The 20,756-nt window shown below is 45.3% G+C and overlaps 1 protein-coding gene across 2 annotated transcripts in view; it reads right to left on the reverse strand.

Moving 5' to 3' along the window:
- Window positions 1–20,756, reverse strand: part of ATP9B (ATPase phospholipid transporting 9B (putative)) — a 2,250,419-nt gene that overhangs the window by 1,756,246 nt on the left and 473,417 nt on the right. For both annotated transcript variants that reach the window (XM_069219789.1, XM_069219790.1), the window contains exon 4: window positions 15,761–15,874. In XM_069219789.1, the coding sequence (XP_069075890.1) occupies window positions 15,761–15,874 (114 nt within the window). The remainder of the gene's footprint in view (window positions 1–15,760; window positions 15,875–20,756) is intronic.

Raw genomic sequence — 20,756 nt, forward strand, 5'->3', positions numbered from 1 at the left:
GAGTACCCAATGCAGAACCCTGCTGGGCAAGGAATAGTATAAGGAGAAGGATATCAGAAAGAGAAGCAGAAAGAGGATCAATAGCTCTTTCTACACAATAAAATACAACATTTTCCAGGCGTAAACTGTTTTGGTGGAAGGATGGCTAGCTGCCAAAATAACTTTATAGACTTCGGGAGGAAGGTCAAAAGCCGTCAACTACCGCCGCTCAATCTCTATGCATAAACGTGTAGAGTTGACAGGTTCGGGTGGAGAACCTTCCCCTGCTGCTGCGACAGAAGATCCTCCCAAAGGGGCAGCCTGATCGGAGGATCAATGGTCATTTTCAGAAGCTTGGGATACCAAACTCTCTGTGCCCAATCCGGAGCCACTAGGATTAGTTGGGCCCGGTCGTTCTTGATCTTCCTGAGAACTCTGGGCAGAAGTGGTATAGACGGAAAAGCGTACAGGAGGCCTGAACTCCACTCATGACAAAAAGCGTTGCCGAGTGATTGCGGCCTTGGGAACTCCAACGCGCAATACTGCTGACATTGTGCGTTCTCTGCGGAGGCCAACAGATCTAACCAAGGCTCTTCCCACCGCTGAAAGAGTCCTTTCACCACCTCCGGGTGGAGACACCATTCGTGATCCACTAGAGATCGACGGCTGAGTTTGTCCACCCTGGCGTTAAGAGAACCTGCCAGGTGTTGAACCACCAGGGTTATGCCCTGCTGTTCCAGCCATGTCCAGAGATGCAGGGCCTCTTGACAAAGGGTCCACAACCCCACACTGCCCTGCTTGTTGAAGTACCACACTGCAGTAGTGTTGTCTGTGAACACCTGCACCATCTTCCCCTTTACAACAGGAAGAAATGCTTTCAATGCCAGTCGGATTGCCCAGAGCGCCAGTAAATTGATATTGAGTCTGGATTCCACAGGAGACCAGAGGCCTCTGATCTCCACTACTGTAGGTCTTTTGCAGAACCCTCAGAGATCTGAACCGTGTCTGTGAGATTTCCCTGATGCTGTGCCCACTGGAACTTCAGGTCCCACTGCAGAGCCCTCATATGCCATCTGGCATGTTTGACTAACAGGATGCAGGCAGCTATGAGGCCCAGCAGCCTCAGAGTCTTTCTCACCGAAATCCAGGATAGAGGCCAAAACATCAGTATCATAACCTGAATATCCTGGACTTGCTGCTTGGGAGGATAAGCCCGAAACTGCACTGTGTCCAGAACAGCTCAGATAAAAGGTAGCTAGCTTCTGAGAGGGAGCTAGGTGTGACTTTGGCACGTTTATAATGAACCCTAGCGAATGCATGAGGTGCGCCGTAGTCTGAAGGTGGGTGACGAGAGCCTGGGGCATAGCAGCCTTCAACAGCCAGTCGTCGAGGTAGGGGAAGACTGAAATCCCTAACCTGTGCAGAAGAGCTGTTACCACCTCCATCACTTTTGTAAAAACACCCCAGGGGCACTGGTGAGACCGAAGGGGAGCACTGTAAACTGAAAGTGCTCATGGACAACCGTGAACCCCAAGCAACGCCCTGTGGGCCAGCAGGATGGGGATGTGAAAATTTGCATCCTGCAAGTCCAGCTGTACCATCCAGTATTATTGGTCTAGGGCAGACAGGACCTGAGCAAGAGTGAGCATCCTGAATTTCTCCTTTTTGAGGAAGAGATTGACGTCCCATAAATCCAGAATATGGCAAAGACACTTGTTCTTTTTGGGAATCAGAAAGTAGCAGCAGTAACAACCACTGCCTACTTCTGACACTGGGACTCTTTCTATGGCTCCCTTGGCCAAGAGTCGCAACTTCTTTCGGAGCAAGCCTAAATGATCCTCTATCAGCCTTTCTTTTAATGGAGGCATAGAGGGAGGAAAAGACTGGAATGGGAGGGAACAGCCCTTCTGGATGATCTGCAAGACCCATTTGTCCAATGTTATAGACCGTCAGTGAGGGAGATGAATTTGAATCCTCCCTCCAACTGGACACAAGTGGTCTTGCAGAATCATACTAGGAGGGCTTGGGTGCTGTGGAGGAGGGGGGCTGGGATGTGGCTGACCTTTGGCTAGACCCTCTGGGTCTGAAGGTAGCACGTCCTCGTCCTCGCACTGGATATTGAGTTGCCCGAGGCTGGTTGGGGGGTGGCATGATACCACACCCCTTCCGAAGCCACAAAAAAGGTAGACTGCTGGCAAGTGGGTGCTGAGAGGCCCAAGGATCTGGCCGTAGGCTGAGAGTCTTTGAATCATTTAAACGCCAAGTCTGCCTTTTCTCCAAATAGGCCTGAGCATTGAAGGGCATGTCCATAAGGTTTGCCTGGACATCCCCGGAAAACCAGAAGTACAAAGCCAGACATGGTGTCGAAGAACCACCATCGATGAAATCGTTCTGCCCAGCGAGTCGGTCTTGTCCAAACCACACCTAATCATGAACTTGGCTGCATCTCTCTCATCTTTAACAGCTTGTGAGAGAGTGTCCCGTACACATTCAGGGATTTGGGGCAGCACCTGTGCCACTGTACCCAATAAAGTATGGGAAAAACAGTCCAAAAGGCATGAGGTGTTTATGGACCTCAGTGCCAGGCTGGACGAAGGAAATATCTTCTTCCGAAGTTGGTCCAGCCTCTTGGACTCTCTATCTGGGCGAACAGAAGGGAAGGGAAGGCACCATGGGAAGTGTAGGCCTGGACCACAAAGATCTTTGGGGTGGTGTGTTGGGTGAGGAAACTAGGATCAATAGGCGCTGGTCTATGGCGGTGGTCGATTGTCCTATTTACAGGAGCCCCTGTGCTGGGTTTGGACCACGCCCCCAGAAGGACTTCAGTGAGGGCTTTGTTAAAGGGTAACACAGGTTCTGATGTGGAAACCCTCAGCTGAAGCACCTTAGTCAGGAGGTTAGTCCTGACTGGCACCATAGGCAAGTCTAGATCCACGACCTCAGCTGACCTACAGACCACCATCACATATCCATATACCATAGCCATGGTAGGAGGTGAGAGCATGCCAGTATCTGGAGAACTATCCAGTCCACTGGCTTCCCCTAGTTCCTCATACCAGTCCATATGCTCCAAACCATATTCTAAGGGGTTATAGGACCCCTCCCATTCCTCACCTGCACCTGACTGATCAAAGTAAGCCTCAGGCACTGATCTGGCCCCTGTCAGTGTCGTTGAAGTCGGAATCAGCATCTTACAATGTTGTTCCGGCTCCGAATCATCTGGGATGAGGATAGGGCTCGCACCGCCAGTAAGCGCTGGCAGAGTAAGGAGCGTTGACATCGGGAACTATAACGGAGGAGGCCGACTGTGTGCACTCTGCATCGTTCCGGATCTGGTATCAGATCAAGGAGTCCCCAATGGCGCAGAGGCTGATGTTGCCGGTGTGGAATCCGATGTGGCCCCTGCCGACCTGAGGGGCCCAAAGGCAGACTAGAAGGGGCAGCCCACTCAAATACGAGGCGCATGGTGTTGTAAAACTCCTTGAGTTGAGCAGGGGTTGCTCCGGCTCCCGGAAAGGGAGGGAGACCTGGAGTCGACCCAGGCATCAGTTCTGGGGGACCGTGCTTGGAACGTCGACGTTCCCGAAACACCTTGTCAGCCGACAGGCATGGCGAAGTTGAAGTCCGCTTGGACTTTTACTTCTTTTTATGCCTCTTCCCCGAGTGCCCGGAGAACTTCGAGTGTGATGAAAAGGACTTAGGGCTCCTGCAGTGGTCCTGCGACCTCCTCCTCGATCAGGACCGTGACCCTCAAGGAGTTGTGCCAACAGAACTCGACTGCCGGGCTGCCATGAGCTTCAGAGACCTCTCTCTCAAAGCTTTCAGGGTCATGGCCCGGCAGTCACAACACAACTTTGAGTCATGGTCTCCTTCAAGGCACCAGAGACATACCTGATGGGGTCCGTCGCCGACATGGTGTGATGGCATACACCACACAGCTTTAACACCGTCTTCCTCAAAGACATCCTGGCACAGACTCGAAAAAGCGTTGAAAAAAAGGTCTGCCAAAAAACTGCAGACAGTAGCTTAAATATGGGCCAGTGCTTGACTGGCGCAAACGAAAAAGAACTGACATACACGCGCCTCGGTGGTGCCTTTATAGGCGACCATGACATCACAGACGGCTCCAATGACGCAGACGACACTACGCAGATCCGAATGATGACACCCGACAGCATGCCTGCAGTACTGCTCCCAAAAAAAAATCCAGATGATGCTAGGAAATTCTAAGGTAAGGAATCTGCAGCTAGAAGTCTCTATCATATTTTTAGTTTTTGCCATTTTAGGAGTGGCATAATAGAGGATTCTGGGGAGCTATAGCAGCCCATTGGCCAGTAGTCTCCACGCCCCTAACTCACCTAAACCCAGAATTTAAGGGACACCCTGACACCAGAACCTTAGATCTCATTAACCATCTTCAAAGAAGGACCCGCAGAAGCTCTGCTTTCCTGACAACCAGACTCTGCCCACTGCTTTAAGGCAAAAGAAGGAAACCCTGTCCCCGTGACAACAGACTGGGAACCGCATAATCGACTTTCATCCTTGGCTGAAAGTCATCACTCCCGACCAGAGGGACACCTGTGGAAACCAGAAGCACCTTTAGTCTCCATTGGACTAGTGGCACTAGTCCCCAGCACACTGCAGGTAAAAACGACTGCTGAATCAGACGTTTCATTGGTCATCGGGCCCGCTGTGAGCTCTTAAAAAAACAGGTGGTCTAGTGTCTTTTGGGAGTCGTAGTCCAGCCTGCCTCCAAGTTTCAGGCTGCAACCTCACTCTCTCGGACCCTGGTAACTTCCCAAAGGATGCTGGCACCTTTACTGCTGCCAAGGCTTGTTGATTGCCATTCTGGTAACTAACCCCTTCACTCAATGCTGCAGGTGCAGGGCACAGTGTTCAACCTGCATCGGACATCTGCAACCCAGCCCCAGATTTTGCATCCCTTTGTCTGCATCATTGTGTCAGCTGTAAAATCAGTACCAGTGCCAGCCCCGTTCAGCACCACGGACAGCCAGGATAACTCTGCACCCGGACTCCACAAACCTGATCAAAGTGAACTGACTGTTGTGGCCTGGTCCCAGGGCCTGCACTAGTTTAATCCTGTAAGGGTTCCTCACAGGTCAACCCACCAGTGGTCGTTTTTCACCAGTGGCATCCCTGCCATTGACTTCAAGCTGAGCCCCATTCAGCACGTTGGACAGCCAGAACAACTCTGCACTGAGACTCCAAGGGCCAAGTAAAACTGCTCTGACTGTTGTAATCTGGTCCCACGGACTGCACTAGTTTAATCCCCCAGTGGTTCCATGCAACTCCTCATGTAAGTGCATTTTTGCAAAATATGACATTTGTCCAACTGACTTCAATGCATTGTTTGAATGCCATTTCTGCAGTGATTTTCTATTGCTTCTAAAATCGATATCTCCAGTTCTCCAGAACCTATACTGTTTGTTTTGGTGTCTAAATTTATAGCAAAAATAAACTCTATTTTTATAAATTGGTGTCAGATTTTGAGTCGTGTCAAGTACTTATTGTCCATGTTTGTGCTGTGAAATGCTTAACACATGTTCCTCTAAGTAAAGCCTGAATGCTCTTTGACACACTACAACGACTCATCAAACGCATCCAAAATGCTGTCTCAGGGCTTATTCCCAAAGGACATATGACTCCAATCTTGAATCACAACACTGGCTATATAAAGATAGAAGAGCAACGTTCAAGGCACTTGCATTGTTCATAGAGCCTCCTAAGGAAAAGGATCGGTATACCTTCAATTTAAAATCAATCAATACAAACAAAACAAGACACTGGGCTCCAGGCTTGCAACACTTACCACAATAACATCTTATCATAGGGAATCTGTAGGAGGCATTGCTTTCTCAGTGCAAGCCTCCAAAGTCTGGAACAGACTACCAGCCAGAATTTGGAGCATCCAGAAGCATATACACTCCAGAAGACAACTACACCACCCCACGTCTTAACAACAGAACCAAGAAAGGTAGACCCTCTGACTCAATCTTCAGCTTACAATCCACAGGTTGGCACCAACCTGACCAGCAACTACTTTTGATAGGCAGATACGTTAAGGAGGGCTGACCTACAGTTAGCTGGGGTATTATACAGTTAAGTCATTTCATACATATTACTTCTAACCTGCTCTTCAGACCTGTCAGCCCTTGGCGTCATTTCCCCTGTCTTCTTGGCTTCTGACCTTCTGTTTTGATCCTGTGCTGAATTTCGTTTTGCTGGCTTTAGGACTCTTAGCACTTTACCACTGCTAACCAATGCTAAAGTGCAAGTGCCACCTGTCTTAATTGTACTTGTAATTGGTTTACCCACGATCTGCATATTTGATTTATTAGCAAATCCCTAGTAAAGTGAACTATGTGTGGCCAGGGGCTGTAAATCAAGTGCTACTAGTAGGCCTACAGAACAGATTGTGCCACCCACATAAGCAGCAGTGTAAACATGTCTCAGACCTGCACTGCATTGCCTTGAAATATTTTTTAAGTGTAATTTCCCACTGGGAGCAGATAGAGATGTTGAGTTTGGGGTCTCTGAACACACAATTTAAAAATACATCTTTTGGTGAAGTTGGTTTTTAAATTCTAAGTTTGAAAACACCACTTTTAATAAGTGGGCATTTTCTTTAACCATTCAGTGCCTCTGCCTGTCTGTGGAATACACGTCTGGGTCAGGTTGACAGTTGGGCTGTTTGTGAATTCACTCTAGACAGTCACACTAAGAGAGCTGATGTGTGCTGTGCGTATCGTGATGGGTCTTCCTGGGCAAGAGTGGTGGGAGGAATTGACACCTGAATAGGGCTGTGTCTGTCCTTACACAAAGCAGTCTCCGATCCACCTAGAGTGTGTCTGGGGCCAAGGCAGGAAAAGCAGGATCTTGTGCACTACAAAGCTTGCCTACTTCAAAGGCAGAAATGTGTATAAGTATTGGATCACTGAGACCACAACTTTAGAATCCTGCTGGACTGAGAACATTCTGACAGGAAGAAGAGCTAGATGCTGTAGGAGGACTGACCCTCTGCCTGTTGCTTTGCTGTGCTGGCCTGCTGCTTCTGTCCTGGAAGTGAAAGGACTAGACTTTGCTTTCTACATCTTACTTTCAAAGGTTCTCCAAGAGCTTCGACTGAGCTTGCCTCCTGCTAAGAAGTCTAAGGGACATCAAAGACTTCATCTGCCAGCACCTTGGTACTCTTGCTGAGAATCCTGACTCACCAAGTGGTACCAAATCCAGTTCCTGGGCCCTTAGGAGTGAGATCTGGTGTAACCAGAAGAAATCACGATTATCAACTCCAGAACGACTGGAGCCGGAGCCGCTGTCTGACTCCACACAACTCCCTGCACCGAAGCCGTGGACCCCGCTGAGTGCAATGACTGATGTCGCAGGTCCTATGCTGCTGCAGCACCTCCAAAGTCCCGCCACAGCGTGAGTCCTCAGTGTCGTGTCCCCCAACGTCCGGGACACTTGACTCCGACACAGCACCTGTAGCCCCATGGTGTAATCGCGACACTGTGAAGTCGATACCTCGCGTCTTGACATGCTGGATTCATCGACCCCACCGGAATGTAAAAAACCCATGCCTAGCCATCGACGCTGCATCACCTTCCCAGCAACGGTAAGGAACTGACACCTCACCTGCCTGGTAGCAGTAAGGAACCGACGCTGCACCGGTTACAGCGACACCTCACCTCCCTGACCGTGCAACATCTTTGTTTCCTCGTTTTCCAAGGGTACTGTACCTGAGGTCCGTGTGACTCCCTGACTGGCCTGCTCTCCCTGGCGAGTGGCGTTGGACTTTTGGGAACAACTCCGTCAAGACAAGGTAATAGTCCCAGTGGGAGCAATTGTGTTTCTAAGCGCTTTACTGAGATTTAGTCTTTAAAAATGTATATCTTTGTTTGTGTATGTTGGATTTTTGTTGTTTTGGTCTTGTTTTACTCAGATAAATATTGGCTATTCTTCTAAACTGGTGTGGATTACTTTTATGGTACTGTGTGTGTACATATACTTTACATATTGCCTCTGAGATAAGCCTAACTGCTCCTGCACAGGTACTAAAGGGCTGGGGAGGGGTTATCTTAGTTGTGTGATTCCCCTACCTGACTAGAGTGAGGGTCCCTACTTGAACAGGATGCAAACCACTGTCAACTAGAAACCCCATTTCTAACACACACTAATACTAATACCGTAAAAGTTGACAGCCAACTGTATCTCACACCTCTAAAGTTCACATAAGACATATCTGCTGCAAGGGTTGTCCACCACCAATACAGTGCAGCCAATAAACCTGCCATCACCAAATGAACATGCATGAAATAACAGAAGTGGTCTGTCACACACTGCTGGTCACATTGAGGACTTTGATCTAATCCACAATTGCAGGTCCCAAATATTTATATACTATGGCCACTTCTTTCCATCTCACAATATCACTCAGATATGGGATGATAGAAACAATGCCTAACCCAGCAGATCGCTCCACTTCTTTTTCACTCTCTCTCACTCTCTCCAAGCATGTCAGCTCAGCCTTAAACCCATACACAACATTTCTGACTAGACCACCCAGTACAGTAACCTAATAAGCAGACTATAATCATAAGAAATCCCATAAAGGAACCTGCAGAGCTTTTCAAGGCAGCCAGAGTAGTAAAAAACGCATGTACTCCGCATCTCTGTCTCTCCCACCTCATCATCCACGACACTGCTGTGCGCTGCGTCCCATAACACAATAACCACACTTCTGTGGTCATCACACACAACATGGAATCACTTCCCACATTGGATCACAAAACAAAGACAACATCATTCCAACTAAATACACTATATGGAATAGCTTGCTGACTATGTAAATATGTGCTTCAGTGCCCCACTAAGAGGTAGTAAGCGGTACACACATGCTCCAGTACAATAAAGTACAATGTTTATCATTTGTGCATCACCAAGATTTGTTTTGATCTTAAGAAAATCTTTGTTTCCACACACTTCAGAATTACAAAACAAAATGGGCTTCATTTGTACTTTCATAGCTGCTGATATATTTTGGAATATTTGTACAGTTCATTTTCAGGCACTTACATTTTGTTGTGCATTAGAAAAACAATTGACATCCTTCGCACTCCTTGTACTCCTTCCAGTGACACTGTCAGATAGCTGAGTTTACAAAATTCTCTCAAACAATCAATCATTAGATTTGTACAGCACTTCTTGTCACCTTTGAGTGTATCCAGGAACTGGAAGAGTCCAGATGATAAGCCGAACAGCCTGTTCTTCAAGGACTTTCGGAACTCTAAAAGAGATGGGGAGGTCCCAAGATGACAGGGTAGCTCATTCCATGTCTTAGCTGCTAGGTAGGAGTAGAAGAGACCTCTGTATCTGCCACGCTGGATGCAGGGGGTGAGAGATAGAAAAAGGGATGTGGAGTGGAGATGTCTGGTAGGCTGATGGAAGTTCAGGCAGTGGTTCAAGTAGGCCGGTCCATAGTTGTGTAGGGCGTTGTATGCATGGGTCAGGAGTGTGAACTGGCATCTTTTCTGTACAGAGCGCTAGTAGAGTTCCCCAAGTTATAGGGAGATTCAGTACGGGTCTGGCTGCAGTGTTCTATATGTTCTACAGTCGTTGGAGGAGGTGAGCTGCGATCCCTGCATAGAGACCATTGCCATAGTCTAGTCGGCTGGAGATTATGGGCTGAGTGATGGTGCGCCTTGAGCTTTGGGGTAGCCATTTGAGTATCATACAGAACATGCAGCGAATGAAGAAGTAGGAAGAGGAGACGGAGTCGACCTATGTCATCACAGTTCGCTTGTTGTCCAGAATGATGCCTAGGTTCCTAGTGTGGTCAGTGGGGGTAGGAATAGGTCTGAATTCTAAGGGTTACCAGGATGCGTCCCATTGGGAGCTTTCGTCTTCAAACATCCACACCTCTGTCTTGTCGATGCTGAGCTTCAGGCAGGTGTCCTTCATCCAGTTGGCGATGTCTGTCTTGGTGTTGGTGGTGTCTTCGGAGAGGGAGAGGATGAGTTGTGTGCTGTTCGCATAGGATATGATGTTGAGTCAGTGGGTTTTGACAAAGATGTCCAGAGATGTTGTATAAGAGATGAAGAGGGTGGGTCTGAGCGAGGATCCTTGAGTTACTCCACAGATCATTTCCTTTGGTTTAGCTGTGAAAGGGGGAAGGCAGTCTTTTTTACATTCTTCTGGAGAGTAAAGAGGCGATCCATCTGAGAGCTGCTCCTTGCTGCCGACCTTGTGCAGCCTTGTGAAGAGTGTGTGGTGGGAGACAGTATTCAAGGCTGACAAGAGGTCTAGGAGAATTAGAGCTGTAGTCTCCCCTCAGTTGAGTAGGCCTTAGATGTAATCAGTAGCCACAATGAGGGCTGTCTCAGTGCTGTGGTTACTGCGGAACCCGGATTGGAAGGAGTCAAGTAGTAGGTTTCATTCCAGATGTGAGAAGAGTTGTTGGTTGATGGTTTTGTCCAGTACTTTCGCAGGCAACAGGAGCAGGGAGATCGGTCGGCAGTTTTTGAGTTCACTGGGGCCTGCTAATGGTTTCTTTAATAGGGTGTTGACTTCTGCGTGTTTCCAGCCCTCTAGGAAAGTGTTCGTGGGAACTGAAGCAATCAAACAAGGTGGTGAGTATGTGACTACATGGCTGATTCTGGCTTCGTCTAGGTTGACAATGTGGTGAAGGCATGGGTTGATTGGGACCTTGAGTAGACTGAGTACATGATGTAGGCTGTGCCCTGTGGGGCGAGCTGGCTCCATTCTGTTGGTCGGATGTCTGTGGTGGTAGCAGGGTTATTGTGTTACTTGAAGAAGTGGGTGGCCTTGGGCCGGGGTCTGAAGTTTCTGTAGATGTTGGTGATCTTGTTGTGGAATAAGTTTGCAAGGTTGTCGCTGATTTCCAGTGAAGAGGTAATGTTGTTTGCTGCGGCTGAGGTGTTGGAGAATTCTTTGAGTTTGTTGCTGTAATTATAGCTTAATTTGATGTGTAAGGCTAAGGCCTTTTTCTTCAATTCTTTCAATTGTCTGTGTTAGAGGTTGAGGGCTATCTTGAAGGTGGTCTTTTCGGTGTGTCCTTGTTGGTGCGTTGGTTGAATTATGTAACTTCATCATAAGTAAGCAATGGGTTGTCCTGATGATGATCCTTTTATGTACTCAGGATAGAAACATAGTCGAATATAAGCACTCTGACATCGGGATTTTGATTGTAAATTGACAAATGATGTAGTAGTTTTTGTTAAGCTGTGACTTGGAATTGTTTATTGTGTCATGCAATTTTCTGCCTGAACTTGTTTTGATACAAGTCTCTGTTTGCCCTAATAGGGGTTTCCCCTGAACATTTATTCTGAATTTGATATTGTATAATAAATGTGATTTTAACTGCAAATTCAAGATCACCTGGGCATTGCTTTTTTGTTCCCAGTGTTATTTCTATTTCATTGTCAGTTAGGGACCTTTGTTAACTTAAAATATACAATCGATCTTGGTCCCTACTTATCCTTGCGTTCCCTTGTGTTTTGTAATTATGTCATTTGTGGTGGGAAATTGGATAGATTCTTGTATATGATGGTGATCCCTCCACCAGGTTTGCTGATGCAGTCACGGTGTGTAATCTTGTATCCTTTGGGTATTGCGGTGACGATGTCGGGCGTGGAAGTGAATTTGAGCCAGGTCTCAGTGAGAAAGAGGACGTTGGAAGTGAGGGTGGAGTTGAGGTTCCAAATCTCAGTGGTGTGTTTGCATGGTGAGCGTGTGTTGGGAAGGCTGCATGTAAGTTGGTGTCCTTGTTCAAGTGGTGTCTGTGGTGTGTTAGGGTGGGGCTGGTTGGTGTCTGCGCTTTGGCAGGTGAAGTAGCAGTGGGTGAAGGTGAAAGGTCCTACTGTGGAGCATAGGTTGGCACAGTGACAGTGTTTGTTGTGGAGTCCGGTTGTAGAGCACAGAAATTGTGCATTTACAGTGAGTGGGAGGGCCAGGGTTGTGGCACTGGGCGTGATCCAGTGGCGAACAGGTGCAGACAGCTTGCCTTTGGGGCACCAGCAGTGCGTCCGCTGTGCGGACGTGCAGTGGCCTGCATTAATAGTCCCTGGGGCGGGCAAAGCTTCTGTAGGGGGAAATAACAGTGAGCAGGAAAACCCAGGCAGGAAGACTCACGCAGTGGCTGTGTCACTTGGTCAAACAGCAGCAACTGGATCAGGCTGGAACAAGCATGGAGTCCACAGGCAAGTGGCAGGTTAGGTGCCAGTTAGAGAAATAAAAGTAAACAACATCTCAATTTTCAAATAATAAGCAGTTTGTCAGAAGGCATAGCAAGGTATTTGACCGCTGACTTTAAACACACAGCAAATGTGACAAGATAAAAACAAATGTAAAGACATTTTTATTGCTTACTCATCTTCAGAACTCAAGCATGGTTATTTTGGGGTGCTCCAGGACCCTCAACCCCTGCACCTCCACGTCCAGTGCCTATGGGTGTTTTTTTCCAATTACATCGCATGCTTTCAGATGTTAATGCAGTTTGTTTAGATAAAAATTTTTTTTATAAAATGCGGTGCCAGCTGCCTGGGTCATTTGGGAAGGCCAAAGATTAATATGTGCTGGTCCGGCCCTCAAATGCCATTGTGGGTACGCCCTGATTTTCACAGAAGTGCTCTGGGGATATGAGGTAAGAATAAACAGGAAGATCAGAGCTGAAATATGCAAATTTGTCAGGATATGAAAGCACACCTAAATGAGCAACACAGGTATGTGCAGGGATCAATGAAGGTCTACCGACAATGATGCTTAGTATAGATGTCTATCACGCAGGTCCATCTGTACCATCGAATCAATGCCACTGTTGAGATGTAGCATGAAGTGCTATGATGCTCCATCAGTGAAGTGGACATACAAGGATTAGTAGCTGGGCACCATCTCCTCCAACACCAGTCGCTCCAGAGTGTAACCTAATTACTTGTTTTCCCCGGGAGTTTCTTAGTCAAAACCTTTAAAAAAATCATTGACACCTTGTTGATCACAAAATGTCCACTTTATAGGAGACAGAATCTTCCCACAGTAAAAATAGGAATAATTATTTTACTGTATGGAGATGCTGTCGGTTATGAAAAGTTCCAGACACCCGCATTGTGCGGAACCTAAAAATATAAATATATTTGGAAACTCTTGTGATATTCGTGGCAACTTTCTGAGAAAAAAAGATTTATTATGAGATACATTAGCATTCACGATATTGAATGGAAAAACACTTTTAGGTTTCCATATATAGACAAATTGAACCATAATCTAACCATGAGCCCTGACAAACAAGGTTACCTCAAAAAAAGTCTTGGCTGTTTAAGAATTTTTTAAACAATCGTCAATAAAGGAATTTTTAATTATTTTTCGGCGAATGACATATCTTTATGAAATGGATAACGTGTGATTCAATTACATTATTTTTAAATAGCTTTTTGAATGATAACCTCCAGTAGGAAAAAATTGTACTGGTCTGTACGTGTTGTACAACTGTTAATAAAGCGTGCTATTGAAGAAAAACAAATATGTTTACCTGTGTTTCATCCATGAAAAGTAAAGTAAGAATTAATATACAAAAATCAATGTCACATTCCTACTTTAAGTTTTCACTGAACACAACTGCTAAGAAATGTCAATTGTAAGGGCACCAGAAATCTGACACCACCATAATTCAACAAAAGATGCTATTTTGTTGCTAATTGTGGTACTGGATGTGACTACGGAAAAACAAAAGTGGCACACAATTAACTACCAGCAATGTTCGTCTTTTGTAGAAAATCCTGTGGGCCTTACTTATTAAACTAAGGGCCAGATGTAGGTAGTTCCGATTTGCAAAACCGGATGCAGAAAGGTGTCTCAGACACCGCCTGCGATTCGCTATGGGGTCGCAAAGACCCACCTCATTAATGTTAATGAGGTGGGTCGCATTTTGCGACCCCATAGCGAGTCCCTGCACTCACAGGGATGGTGGCCTGCTGAAGACAGCAGACCTCCATGTCTGTGACTGCTTTTTAAATAAAGCAGGTTTTTAAATTTATTTTGCAGCCCATTTTCCTTAAAGGAAAACGAGTTGCAAAATAAAAAAAATACCGAAACCATTTGGTTTTGGTTTTTCAGAGTAGGCAGTGGTCCATTGGACCACTGCCTGCTCTGAAAAAACATTTTGGGCAACATTCACCAAGGGGAAGGGGTCCCATGGGACCCCTTCCCTTTTTGCGAATGGGTTACCACCAGTGTGACACTGGTGGTAACTGCGAATTGCTTTGAGACCGTATTCGTGGTCACAAAGCAATTTAGCATAGCGATGCGAGTCGCAAATAGGAAGGGGACACCCCTTCCTATTTGCGAGTCGCATTCACAATTTGCGAGTCGGTACAGACTCGCAAATTTTGAATGTGCATTGCGATGGGCATTTTGCATGGCGCAAACTGCGATTTTCGCAGTTTGCACCATGCAAAATGCTTGCTACATCTGGCCCTAAGTCTCTAAAGTTTGTAGGCTAGCACGTTTAGCGATATCTGTTGCTTCAAGGGTACCCTTTAGACTTACCGGTGCCAATGATGACTCAAGGGGACTCTGTATTGCAAGTGCACGAGAAGGACATGACAAGAACATGTTAGTGTATGTCAGCTTCCAAACAAAAAAGGGTCCGGCACTCTATATTTCAACAAAGACCCATCACATATGTTGGAAAATCAGGGCTTGGTGGTTCCCTCTATTCTGCCCGTTCCTCTATCTTTTTTGAACTCCTTTATATTAGGTTTTAATGTAGTACAATGCAGTAGTCACCGGGCATCCTGCTTTTCATGGTACAATCACCGATATGCAGTATTTACATCATCGTTCACCATTACTTCAGGGAACAGTATGTGCTTCTCATATTGAATTTCCATAATCTCATCCATGCCGCTTTAATGCCACGCCTACATGCTATTCTTGCTTAATCAGTACCTAGGTTTCCCTCTTTCAATTCGGGTCTTTTTTAATAGAAAAATGTTTTAATTATTGCTGTAGATGGAGATTGTTACATAGTGAGGACAGCGCCGTTCATGTGAATGTCAAAAGATAAACTAGGGTTTCAATAAGCAATTTCAAGCGTTGAAGCTGGTCGTTTGTCGACACAGCTGCGGCATAACGTTGCAGCAATGTTACAAAGCGGCTGGGTGCGGTTTATACTGCGCATTTACTCGGCATGAGCTAAACACCTTTAATTAACACCCACTAATGACTGGCAGGAAAAGGACAAGGAAATAAACTTTAGCATGTTAAAGAACATGTATCCTAGAAGGTATTCAAACATTTTTATGGTGGTTAGCGCACAAGGGACTGGGGTTAAAATGGGGTTAATATGGTTTGCAGATTCTATATATAAAAAAAATGAACTGCAACAGAGTGCTACGGTCACCTCGGCAATGGCTTTTTAAACCAGGGAAGACTACATTACAGTCATCCATTTCAGAAAGTAAAATCAGAAGCATTATCGATCAAAGTTCATTGGATTTTGAATAACGCGGTCCCATTTGTTAGGCAGGTGACTGGTGTCTCATAGTTTATTCATTAGGTAAGTGCAGAAAATCTTTCACAAAAGGAGAAGGGAAGGGGATAATTTACCCGCTACCACCATAAGGATCTGCAACACTTACCGTAGGTACAAATGGAGAGAAAACACATGCACAAACTAAACATGACCGAAAAAAGGTGATCAGTTTGACTAAAATTATGGATTTTAAGAAAACTGATATTTGCTGCTTACCAGCGGAGCCCAGTAGGTGTAGAGGTAACCTATTTTCAGAGATGGCACAAACTGTGAACAGGACACCACCAAAAAATAGAGATTCAAGAAAAACCTGAACTGCTGAAATAACACCTGAAATAGAAAAAAACAAATGCATTAATGAAGGTAGTCCGCATGCTTAACAACAGCAAACTAATCCATCATCCTCAACCAACTACATCTATCTTGTGAGTACATCTGCTGTCAAAAAGGAGGTTATTTCTACAGTAACTTTTCAACCTTTAGATCATACTTGTGACATACTATGGTAATTTGACTATATTCTCGAAGCTATGCATATAAGGTACTTTATCACATTCACAGGGATTTGAAGAAAGGACAGCCTTTCGGCTTCCTCTGAATGTAGTCCGCAACGAACGGTACAGGCCTTCAGCTGCTGCTCATGCCACAAATAACTGACTTTTAGAGGGGCAGGAGAAAGCAGTGGGTTTATTGGGTGGTCACATGCTAATAGCACTACTGTCTTTGGAGCCAGTCAATCACACTGGAGGTCGTCAATTATCCTCACTTACACACCCTCCTATAAAGCAGCCCACGTTTAAAACATGCGAGGGCCGGTAACTAGGGTTATTGACTTCTGCCTCAGTCAGTTATACTACAGTGTCTCTTTTGGTGGGGAGACTGCCCTTCAAATCATTTATAGGTAGCGGAATATGCAATGTGTGGCTAGCTTGTCGGAGTAATCTTCAGTAATGTTAGCAGTTTACAAAAATACATCAAATAAGAGAACAGGTTGAACAATGCCTGAGGCCAGTCAACGACAGAGTTTTAGACATGAGACCCTAATAGAACAGTTTGGTTCTAACGGCAAGGAAGGATTCAAATCCGTTAAACACTGCAAAAAAAAACCAGGAAAACTAAGTCTATAAGAATATGAGAGAAGACACATCTTTTTCTGCGGTGTGACTGAGAAGGGTGATTCAGCTGTCTCATTGAATATGCCACACGATAAGGCAGGCTCCCCACTTGAGGCACTGTTCTGTTTGTACTATATACTGTCCTGTGTACGGAATCTCACAGTATTCTTTAAGGATGCTTCACAGTAGGAAATGCGGCTGACCAAAGTTTGACCCCCGAGATGACCTCATGTTGGAGGTACTAAGGTCAGACACACGGCCGCCTGCGTGAGTAGAAGAGCCTGTTGTGCCTTTTATTCACAGGGAAGGGCTCCTGGTGTTTGACGGTGTATCTCACAAAGAGTGTAGGCTAGTGATTGCTTTTTTGGGGGAACAGCTCAACTTGGCATGCTATGTTTTTGGGGAAGCAGAAATTCCATCCAAGTCCAAACCATGCATAAAGGTTACCGTAAGTGTACAGCTAGTTGATAACTTTTTGTGTGTTAATGACTACTAGGGTATCAGACCACTTGCCTACCCCAGGTTTTGTCAAAATGAGTCTGTCTCCATCTCAGCATTTTCTCATGCCCATTTTCCATTTCTGTTCACCATTTAAGGGTAAATGACCCACTTCAAAAGGGAGCAAAATTGTGTTAAGGCCAGAAAAGATGTATGTGGCAAAAGTGCTTATCCACCACCTGTCACGGACAGTCCAGCCTAATATGCACTCTGTTGCTGACTGTATTTATCTGAATGTAAACATGGTACTTCTTCAAGCTGCGTGGCTCAAAAAACACAACCATTTTGGGTCAAAAACCCTCCTCTAATAGAGGAGCTTGGCTTACTGCATTTCTGCTCTAGGATGGCTAGAACTATTATTTTGCAAATAGATATCAGATGAGGCAGAAATGATGAGGTACGGATTGAGTACTAAGGGATCAAGGCCAGACAGAACCAAAAGCAGCTGTGCACAAATTCTCAAACCTGTCCCGCTCCCTTTGCCTTCTTACGCAATGTCTGTCTTTCCACCCATCTGTTCCCTCCGCTGCCTTCTCCCTCTCAGATTGCCTTCTTTCGTGAGTTTCCTTCTCCTTCCCTCTCTTCTTCTTGAAAGCCTCACCATACCTGCTGAAATTAACCTCGGCGACCTAGGGAAAGTGACAGCGGCACAAGGCACGCTCATGGGCTTTCAACACCAGCCTCCAAGAGATCCAGCCCACTGAGGAAATCCCCAGTGAAATAAAGGGCCTGTCCAGCCCTGTACGGCATTCATGTGTCCTGACAATAACACCTCTCTGAGGTAGTTCAGCATCTATTTTGCATTGTATTGTCTGATACAGTGTTTAACTTGGTTTATCTGCGTTTCAATTTAGGCTCCGTTTTCGAGGTGCTTCCTTGTGCGTATATAATTGGTGCTGTATTTGGTAACATACAGAATATTTTAGAAGAATCTTTGGTGAGTCAATACCTCGAAGCCTTGACAAAGATAAAACCTTTGGTGCTTTTGCTGATACAATTAGAGAGAGGGTTCATGAAGAGCAAGAGACAGAATGTGCTGAGTCCTTACATCACACTGAACAGCAACAGTCACTTTCAAAAGCCAGCTTGGCACCAAAGTGGGAAAGAAACAACAGCTGTAGTTGAGGCTGGGCTGGGCCAATTTCTGATGTGATTAGTAAGTACAGAAGATTTTTATTTTATATTTAAGGATTCATTTACTACTTACTTAACCACCTGAAATGGGGAAATGGAAAGCCGTTGATACCGCTGCCCCTATGAGCGGTATAAAATAAGTTAGGAAAAGAGCAAGCAACCAAGTAAGCACAGGCACCCCCAAAGACTTGAGTCCTCTTCATGCTATCGATTTATTATTTGAAGAGGGTGATGCTTTATTAAAAACTAATTCTCGTTTATCGCCTATTCGCAGTGGAGTGCCTAGGAAGGAGAAAATCCCTGAAATGTTCACAAAGAGCAAGAGGACACAGGCTATTTCTACTCCTGTTGAGACTAGTATGACCAAGGATACCCACGCTTTAGGGGGAAATCCTTCATACACTCTTTTGCCACCATCATGTTGTGATTTGGGAACCTTGACATGTCAGAGGGACGTTTTATCTACGGGTGCTGAAACTTTCCCCCTTCCATTAAGCCCAGTAGTCAAGGTGGTTCCCAATATTTTGTGTTCGAACCGATTTGAGCTATTGACAGAGGTTGAAGATCCACCAGCTTGCATGATTCATTCTGCAATAGGAACTGTTACTGACATCAACAATTCAACTACCCCTCCTTCTGTTCCTGAGGGCTTACATCTTTTGAGCAAAGGGACTGATTTAGCTATTTTTCTCCAGAAAATTTATGAAATAAAATCCATGGAGTTATTATTAATGGGACTTATGAAGGAGAATATAATGCAGAAAAATAGCTGTAGATGTCACAAGCCACATGGGGAGATAAAAGAGGATGTGAGTATTGTTCCATTAAAGTTAGGACTAGAAATTGACACCCAACCTCAAGTGTTAGCTCAGTCCCCGCCCTTAAACAATCCAATTTCATCTAGCATTGGGGATAACCAGGTAGAACCTGCCAATGTCAGGTGGCAGCACAATCAAGTTCCCAATTTTAGGAATCATGAGGGATCTCATGCCCCTGCTTCTGCTCAGTTACATGTTACCAATGAAGGGCCAAGGAGAGAGGATGTCCCCTTGCCTCCTGGTAGTAAGGATAACTCCCTTATACCCTCTGCCCATTTTTTAAAATCCTATACTGATAATAATATTCAGTATGATCAGAGTTTGGGGATGGGACGTAGTGACTGTACAATGTATTTGATTGATGTGCACAAGCTACCGCTTGGTGCTTTTGAGGACCATGAGTCTTTGATTATTAAAGCCATTCATTGGCTACGCACCCAACGCAATTATCTCTCAGTTATCCGCTCTGATATTCTTATGGTGGAAAGATGTTGCGTTCCAGGGTCTATGCATGATTTTATTTCAGTTTGCTTTTCCAAAAATACCTTGGTGGAGCAATTAATGGATTTTGAAGCACGTACATATCGCTTAAGGGTTTCGAGAGGGATTGGTATTAGTCTTGCCCCCCACCCTCCTTGTACTCGTTCTATGAGGTACTTTATCCCCATTCCAGTTCATCAATCTCATATGGAACCTAGAACGCCTCCTACATCAATAGTCGCTTGATGACTAAATGTTGCTCAGGTAGTGCCTCTGGGGGCCAGTTACTCCTATTGTTAATTCTGGGTATCCTAAGTCTGAGATACTATTGATGTAATGGAATCTAGCAGGATTAGACTGGAAACTGGAAGATACAGAGGGGATTACTTATATTAACAGCCAGGATGTTTGTTTATTTCAGGTAACTTGGGCTGAGGAACAGTTATATATACAAGGGTTTATGTTGTATAGTATCCCTGCCCAACCTCCAGAGAAGGGTTTAGGTCATGCAAAAGGAGGTTTATTGATGTTATTAAATAAGAAGTTATACTGTGACTATTCACCATTAAAGATAGATTCTGTGGATATTATGGGAGTTCAAGTTACATTCCATCAGGATTTTAGGATTATTTTAATTAATGTTTATGCCCGTTCGGTACCTCAGGGATCGGAGTCTCAGACATTATGTCAGTTGTTTGAATTTTTGGATTCTTTGCACCCCTCGCTTTTGTTAGTAATAGGAGGAGATTTGAATTGCACTTTTGAACCCTCGATGATTAATAATGGGTTAACTGATGAAGAAGATGAATTGTGGGAAATCCCGCAATTAATGAATATCAGCCAATGTACTCATTCCTGTGTGGCCACTCAGTTGGCTACACTTTGTCTAAAATATGGGCTTAGGGCATGCAATGGACGCACACCCTCAGATGTACATATGGGGCCTACATTCAAAAGAGGTATCTCTTCCAGTACTATTGACTACTTCTTAGTGGATGTTAGGTTGTGGCCTCTCTTGAAAGATATAAAGGTGGAATCTTGCTGTGAAAGCGACCATAATCCCTTGCTTCTTACCCTATTTGGAGATGTATTTAGGAGATCCTCACACACCCAATGTACAGTGGTTCCTACTCCATTGCCGAGCAGTAATCATAGAAGAGTCTGTTT

This window comes from Pleurodeles waltl, chromosome 2_2 (genome assembly GCF_031143425.1).
Source record: "Pleurodeles waltl isolate 20211129_DDA chromosome 2_2, aPleWal1.hap1.20221129, whole genome shotgun sequence".
NCBI classification, from domain to species: Eukaryota; Metazoa; Chordata; class Amphibia; order Caudata; family Salamandridae; genus Pleurodeles; species Pleurodeles waltl.